This window comes from Limulus polyphemus, unplaced genomic scaffold (genome assembly GCF_000517525.1).
Source record: "Limulus polyphemus unplaced genomic scaffold, Limulus_polyphemus-2.1.2 Scaffold575, whole genome shotgun sequence".
NCBI lineage: Eukaryota > Metazoa > Arthropoda > Merostomata > Xiphosura > Limulidae > Limulus > Limulus polyphemus.
Window position 1 is genome coordinate 367,199 of NW_013666185.1, and position 8,495 is coordinate 375,693.

General features: G+C 34.4%; 1 protein-coding gene across 13 annotated transcripts in view; it reads left to right on the forward strand.

The window, feature by feature from the left end:
* LOC106459206 (NGFI-A-binding protein 1-like) overlaps positions 1-8,495 on the forward strand; it is a 182,549-nt gene that overhangs the window by 141,509 nt on the left and 32,545 nt on the right. For all 13 annotated transcript variants that reach the window (XM_022385642.1, XM_013918808.2, XM_022385648.1 and 10 more), the window contains 2 exons: positions 5,116-5,235; positions 7,126-7,259. In XM_022385642.1, coding sequence (XP_022241350.1) covers positions 5,116-5,235; positions 7,126-7,259 — 254 coding nt within the window. The remainder of the gene's footprint in view (positions 1-5,115; positions 5,236-7,125; positions 7,260-8,495) is intronic.

Consider the following 8,495-nt stretch of genomic DNA (forward strand, 5'->3'; position numbering starts at 1 on the left):
CCCACTTCCTAATCGATGTTGGGAAAGTAAATGTAAAGCAAAGATCAGTTGTAAAATCTGTAAATTGTGTCAAGTATGGTCATTGAACATTCATATTACTAAGAAGTTTTGGCTAAATAATGTGATGGCAAGATAATCTTGTCAGTGTCATTGTTTTTTCTCTTTAGTTCAATGACTGTGATCTTCATTAATCTGTAATGAAACTGATTTTGAGCCAAACCTCTTAACCTTTTTGTTAGGTTAAATAATTTAACAGACTTAAGATATATTAAAAATTTAATTTTTTGTATGATATTCATGGGAATGGAAGATCATCTGTAACTACGTTTTATGACAGAGTAAATATACCTCTGGAACTTCAATAAAAATGTCCATTAAATAGGATATTTCTTTAGTGAAATGACTTAGTTACATTATACAAAAAGAGTTATGTAAATAATACTTTTGGCTTTATTGGACTGCTCCTATTTATTTTCATAGTGAGACGACGTTTCGGTTTCTATAGTGAGGCCCTGTTTAGGTCGACCTGAAGAAAGCTCATTGTAGAAGCCGAAACGTCGTTTCACTCAAGGAACAGTCCATTAGAGCCACAATTCATCCATGTCTATACTGCCTATCATACACAAGTAATGCGTAAAGTACAATTGTAGGAGATAGTTTACCTTGCACTCCGAGAGGTAAATAAGATTACATTCATGAATCTTCTCCGTAAAAACTTTTCAGTAAAATTACTTGTGATTCGTAACATTAAAATCTAAGATAATTAAATAGGTAAATAGCGATGCCATAAAACTATTTTATTTATACTTTATTTCATTCCTATTTTATTTTATAGCTTTCTTTCAGATACATGACCAGGTGGTTAGGGCGCTCAACTCACAATCTGAGGGTCGTGGGTTCGAATCCCCGTCCCACCAAACATGCTCCTCCTTTCAGCCGTGGGAGCGTTATAAATGTGACGGTCAATCCACTATTCGTTGAAAAAAAAGTAGCCCAAAGAGTTGGCGGTGGGTGGTGATGACAATCTGCCTTCCCTCTAGTCTTACGCTGCTAAATTAGGGGCGGCTAGCGCAGATAGCCCTTGTGTAGCTTTGCGCGAAATTCAGAAATAAACAATCATGTAAGTTATCTGCATCACTATTTTATATATATATATATGTGTGTGTGTGTGTGTTTTCTTCACTTTACCGATCAAGATATTTACTGGTTTTGTCATATAAGTTATTTATGTTACTATTATATATCTCTCTCTTTGTGTTTTCTTCACTTTACCGACCAGACATTTACTGGTTTTGTCATATAAGCTATTTTTATCACTGTTATGTGTGTGTGTTTTCTTTACTTTCAATTAACTTTAACTTAAAAGGTGTCAAAATTACTTTTTGGTGTTGAAATTGTGGTAAAATGTCGCACATAATGTTGTACACAATGTAAACACCTGTTTTGTAATTTCTAAGGGGTAGGTAAACCATAAGCCGAACGCCGTCCAATGGTTAGCGTGTGGGACAGTGGATCTGAGGTTCCGTGGTTTGTACCTCATTACCGCAAAAAAAAAAATAATAACAAGAAAAACACGCACTCAGCACGTTAAGATCGTGGATGCGTTATAAGAGTGATAGTCCATCCCATTAGTTGATTATATTAATCACGAATTGGTGGTGGATGATGTTGACTAGCTGTCTTCCCTCTAGTCTATCATTTCAAACTTAGGGACGGCTAGTGCAGATAGCCCTCGAGTAGCTTTGCGCGAAAATCAAAACATAACAATAACAGGTAGACCATAGAAAATGTTTTACATAATGCAATATAATAGTTTCATATGGACTGCTTCTGCCTTCTGTCAAGTTTTGGAAACGACTTTTTGAACTCTGTGCTAATTTCTTCATCAGGTCTACTCGACACCATTGTGTAGTTTCTATAGAATGGGTAGATCACATAGAATGTTGTAAGTAATGTGCTGTGCAGTTCCTGAAGAGGTAAGTAAACCACAGATAATGTTACACATAATGTGCTGTGTAGTTCCTGAGAGGGTATGTAAATCACAGATAATATTACACATAATGTGCTGTGTAGTTCTTGAAGAGGTATGTAAACCACAAATCTTGTTACACATAATGTGCTGTGTAGTTCTTGAGGAGGTTTGTAGACCACAGATAATGTTACACATAATGTGATGTTTGGTTCCTGAAGAGGTAAGTAGACTACAGATAATGTTATCCCAGGAACTACACAGCACTTATATAACATTATCTGTGGTCTACTACCTCCCCAGGAACTACACAGCACTTACTTAACATTGTCTGTGATCCACTTACCTCCCCAGGAACGGAATAGCAGTTTTTAGGTAAGTAGACCACAGATATTGTTGTACGTAACGTAAAGTAGTGCAATGGGAATAACTTTCTTGCTCGTGAGTTTTAAAGAGATTTAGAGATATGCGTTCTTGTAATTGAGTTTATTATCTAGAACAGAAAGTAATACTAGGTTATTAGTATCGAATGATTGGATTAACTTGAAGAAACCCAACGTAACTAAATCAGTTAGTGCCTGCAACAGGCGTTCTTCTTTAATCCTGCAGAAGATTTATCAAAGTTGCTTGACCATACGTATTTTTTCATTAGTTTATTGTAAAAAGCTAAATTAAGAAATATCCCTGTTTTTTGTACTTTTAATTGTTACTTGAACATCTTATACAGGTATGTATGTTAGTATCCAGGTGTTTCGTTAGGAAATATTTCTGTATTACTTTTAACTATTTTTTTCTGCATCTTATGTAAGTATTTAGGAATATTAGTTGTTTTTTATTAATTTTTACTGTTTAAAAAAACATACAAGAAATATATATACAAATCTTCGTACATAATATATTAATTGTAAAAAAAAATACCTAGAGGGATAGATTGTCCAAAGAAGGTTCTATTGCTCTATTATCCAAATTTAACCGTGAAGTATATGCCTATGTTTTGCACTTCATTTAAAAAGTTTTGTGTTACAAAGATTTGTTGAAGAAAATATATTTATGGTATATGTATGTGGAAAAAGCTCCAAAAATAACAGAAATGAATTATTTTTAATTTTATGTTAATGATACTTTTTCATAAACATATTCTCATTTGTAATAGAGCCTTTAAGCCTAACTGACTAAGAACAACAACAAGGGTGGGGGTAGGAGATGTTGTTAATAAAACACAGTGTGTTGGATCCGCGTCATCGAAGTCTTATTTTACAGCGTAAGACAACTTTTCAGATAATAATGCTTAGAGACGGCTTGTTTTGTTTATCGATTTTCGCACAAAGCTACACGAGGGCTATCTGCGCTAGCCGTCCCTAATTTAGCAGTGTAAGACTAGAGGGAAGACAGCTAGTCATCACCACTCACTGCCAACTCGTGGGCTACTCTTTTACCAACGAATAGTGGGATTGACCGTCACACTATTACGTTCCCACGGCTGAAAGGGCGAGCATGTTTGGTGTGACGGGGATTCGAACCAGCGACCCTCAGATTGCGAGTCGAGCGCCCTAACCACCTGGCTATGCCAGGCAGAGACGGGTTGAATAGGTAATGAAGAAAAATTTTAGTATAAGTTTAACACATCATGATGACAAAACCTTGTCGAAACGTTGTACATTTGCTGTTATGTTAAACTTACATTAAGGTTTTTCTTCATTACCCATTCAAGCCGTCTCCAAGCATTATTAGTTTCAAAGTGGGTTCCTCGTCATCGAACTTTTCAGGTAGCTTGCTAAGTCATCGCTGAACACTACGTTTTTTTTATGTTTTTTTATTTTTATTTTGTACGTTTTAAACATGATCATCTTTCCTGTATCACTATATGTATGATAATAACACTCAAGATCAAAATAACGAGAAAATGATACATAACTAAAAGAAACTCTTCCTCTGGCAATTCATCATAATCATCATCTTGTGAATTGTGATTCGTATGGCTGTTGGTCCTTGAATTGCCTAAAGGTTTGAGTATAATCAATCTTTGTTTGATATAAGTTAGCTCAAGAACAGCTGAATGCAAAACTTGATGAGTTGAAAATGCCCTCTGCGTATTTGGGATTTGAATGGTTTGAATACAATACTTTAACGACCAACAATCCGTTTTTAATGTTGCCATAGAAATATATTTGGTGAACCGTCATTCAGGTCACGTGTAGCCGTCAGACGCCATCTGTTAATGAGCATTTAACTGGCATCATACATTTTAATTTCGTGTGTCAAATGTATTCTTTCATAACATTTGTGCTCGCTACACCAAAATATCTTATAACACGTACTTGTAGTAATTAATAAACCAAATAAGACATTCTCTTTGTGATAACTTGTATTTAGGGATATTTTAATGATTATCTAAATCATGCCATAGAAAAGTGTCTCTTTTTTTTCATATTTGTGTGCGTATACCAACCTTTGAGCCGTTCTTTTTATTTGCCATTGATAATGTCTAACAAGGATTTTTGTAAATATATTGTTTCCATTTTGAAACTTCAATTTATGAATAACTTTATCATATATTTTGCTGTACAAAATCGCTACTTTACTTCTACCCTCTCTCAGAATATCACACAATTTATATTTTCCAGTTACTAGTGCATAATTTTAGGAGTTTTTGACATTTACTCCGTCATATTTCAGCCGATTTATATGGGATACTTTTTTTTAAAGGTCCCAAACAGACTTATGAACGATTTTGATTTTTTTGTCTTTTGCTCAATATTTCAGCGAAGAAAGTAGAGTTTGGATTTTTTATGAACTATTAATGAGTACGTTAACAACTTACATGGGATTTGGTACAAATATGCCTTCTTGGAGGTCCAAAACAGTAATATAAACAATTTTCGATTTGTATGTGTTTTTCACGATTTTTCTGGTGTCAAAATTTGCTTTGTTGGGACTGCATGGCGGAGACAGGTTACATTCACCCGTGAATATTGGCCTTTTTTTAATTGTATTTTCAAGTTTTTGTTAAATATGTTAAGAATAGATCTTGTTTTTCCTACCCATGTTTTGTATGTTATGAATGGATATTTTATATTTCATTATTCAAATAATGGATTTGTATTTTTCAACATGTAATAAGAATGTTGTAAATATATTTCTTTTAGTACGCGATGAGCATGCCTGAAGATGATCCTCGGAGGATGGACGAAATGAGGAAATATGCAGCAATTTATGGTCGATTTGACTGCAAGAGGAAACCAGAAAAACCTTTAACTTTGCATGAGGTTTGTTTCAATAATGTGTGTTTATATATATATATATATATAATTCTATTTTCTACAAAATAATAAAGTAATTGTATGTTATTAAATATAATTTCATCATTATATTCTAGTTCACCATCTCTCTCTCTCTCTCTCTCTATATATATATATATGAATATATCGTATCATGATCTTCCATAGATCTCTTCTCTTTAAGACAAAGAATTTCCAATGTTGATTTGTTTGTTTGTAATTAAGCACAAAGCTACACAATGGGCTATCTGTGCTCTGCCCACCACGGGTATCGAATGCCCACCGGATTCTAGCATTGTAAGTCCGCATACATACCGCTGTGCCACTGGGGGCTCCAATGTTGATACATTTATCCATTTAGATAAACTCTTGACATAATTCAACCTCTGTCTGCCACGGTCTCTCCTTCAACCTTTCCAGTTACATCCACATTTTCAGCCTCCCCCCAGTAGCACAGCGGTATGTCTGCGGACTTACAACGCTAGAATCCGGGTTTTGATACCCGTGATGGGCAGAACACAGATAGCCCATTGTATAGCTTTGTGGTTAATTACAAACAAACAGACCACACTTTCAGTTTCTTCCTTCCTTATAACGGGTCCCAGAAACTCCAACTGTCTTTTTCTGATGTAAGTCAGTAGCTTCCTCCTGCAATCTTCTCTTGACAAAATATCAACATCTGAGGCGTGACTAGTCCAACATACCTTCAAGATACGCCTAAAGGAATCACAACTCAATTGATTCAATCGCTTTTCCATACTTTGCGATATGTCCAACATTCTGTTGTTTACGTGACAATTGGTATAACACAGCAATCCAAAACTTTTAACTTCGTCCCCATAGAAATTTTACTATTTGTCAACATATTTTTCATTTTCAGAAATTCGTCTTTTGCCATTCATATTCTCTATTTTATTTTATGGTCACACTTACTTTCTGACGATATCCAGCTTCCCAGGTAGTTGAATTTATTGACCTGCTTTATCTGTTCCTTATTTACTTTGACAGTGCAGTTCATCGTTACTTAATATTAAAGCTGTTGAACGTATCACACCAGGTGGGTGTTTCTTGGCATGTAACATATAAGACTCTATTCTTAATGGGATTTGAACCCTCCTACTGAAAGATATCAAACAGAGGTTTATTGGCAACATGGGTATAATCTGTACCCAACGTTTATTTGTATTACCCACGGAACTTTTACAGAGGATAAGTGAATTGGAGTTATTGACAGAAATTGTAAAACGATTTTAATAATAAAATGGTACATTTCTGTCATGATATGTTAGGACATAATGCAGTCAGTTTGTATCGCTTATACCTGATCAGTAATATTCATTAGGAAATCCGTTACTGTTTTGTGTAATATAGTGTTATAATTAGGCACATTTAACGCTGCACGAAGTGTAATAAGATATATTTAACATTGCACGAGATGTACTAGTAAAATATATTTTGTATAATTTGATGAACTTCAAGGACACAAGAACAGTTTAATATATTCTATTTAAGTTAAAGTTTTACTTTATTATGAAATATTGATTGAAATTTATATGTATACGTTTATATATATAATCCCACCAGTTGTCCATAATAAATTATGCTAATTGAGAACGTTGTGTGTTAAAAGATTAAATTAACAAACATAAATTAACACATTTATTATTTGTTAACCTGAGAATAATATGTATATATATAATTCACCGAAATAATTTTATTGAAGAAAAGTCACTTATAATTTATTACAATTTCAGATATTTTGATTCTACCATATTGTTTCCAGGTTCATGTAAACTCGGGATTTTCTTGGACAGTAGTCACATTCTTTTACGCTTTCGGTTGACTTAATGATGTGGATGCTTTCATTAATGTTTCTAGGTGTCCGTAAATGAAGCAGCTGCTCAGATCTGTAAGCACATCCCTGCCCTGCTCACTCGAAGAGACGAACTTTTCCCCTTGGCTCGACAGGTAGTGCGAGACAGTGGATATCAGTATTCAAAAGGCCATTCCAGGTATTGAGCTTTTTGTTTCGTTTGTATAAAACCAACATAACGTTTACTGCCATTTAACAGGTTATAAATCACTATTCTGTAAGTATTGACTTATTCCGCCTATCAGTCTGTGTACAACTTCTTGTGGGTGACTGACTTTATGAGTTATGAGTAAAACAAAAAAAACAAAAAACAATTATATATTTCAGAATCAAAAGAAAACACTAACTTTAAATTTGAGTACTTCACAACTCTGGGGCTAAAAAAAATCACGATTTGTTGAATCATTTACATGATTAGTTTTCCAACAGTTCCTCTTTAATGCTGATATGCTTTTTTTAGGTGATGTGTTATATTATGATTCTGGTGCGCCACGCGCAACTAGCTGAAAATCATCCAGTGATATTTCGTTCGAAAAAAGACGTGTAATACAAAGTTACCTTATTTGAAACCAGCCTAGAGCATTGTAATGCGCTTACGTTTGCTAAGTGGCTTTACAAATTTTAAGATGACCAAGCAGCTTTAAATCAGTTACTTCACGTATTTTTCTTGTATCCGTTTAAAGATCCAGGTGCTCTGCCAAATAAATAATCTTACTATATTTTCAGTGAACTGTATTTTTAACTGACGTTAAGCCCGTGTCCTGTCTCTCTGTCAGGTTACTGGCGTGTACGCAGATAAAGGTGTTTTTATTTTTCATGTTTTCTATGTCAACTAATTTTCATGTTTAATAAATCATATATCTACCGAGAAGAAAAATGAGCTTGTTAAACATGGCCATAAAAGAACTCAATATAAAAAACCTTATGTGATTGACATTTACTAAATGAAGTTTTGTCTGTTACTGTCACTGGTGTCTGGCGCTAGTCGATCCTTTAGCGCTGGCGAGTTGAGTTTGAATCCGTGCGATACCACAAAATATTCCCCATTCTTTAAGCTGTCGTTGCACTATAAAAGTTAAATTCAATCTCTTAGCGTGGACAATGGATGGTAGGATGCTGTTGACCGGCTGCATTCCTTTTCTTCAATAGTTCAAAATTAGGGACGGGGCAGATAGACTTAGTAGCTTTGCCATAAATACAAACTACAAATAATAATGTAAATTAAGCTCTAAAATTTTTGTAAAATTTACGAACTTACATCTTAGTCTGTCTCTAACAATTACACTACACTTGTATGGTTAATATTGCTAGCACCTGAGAGAGATGGATGTGTACATATTGTTGCGTCATCGAGGTCACGTGACTGGTGTGGCGC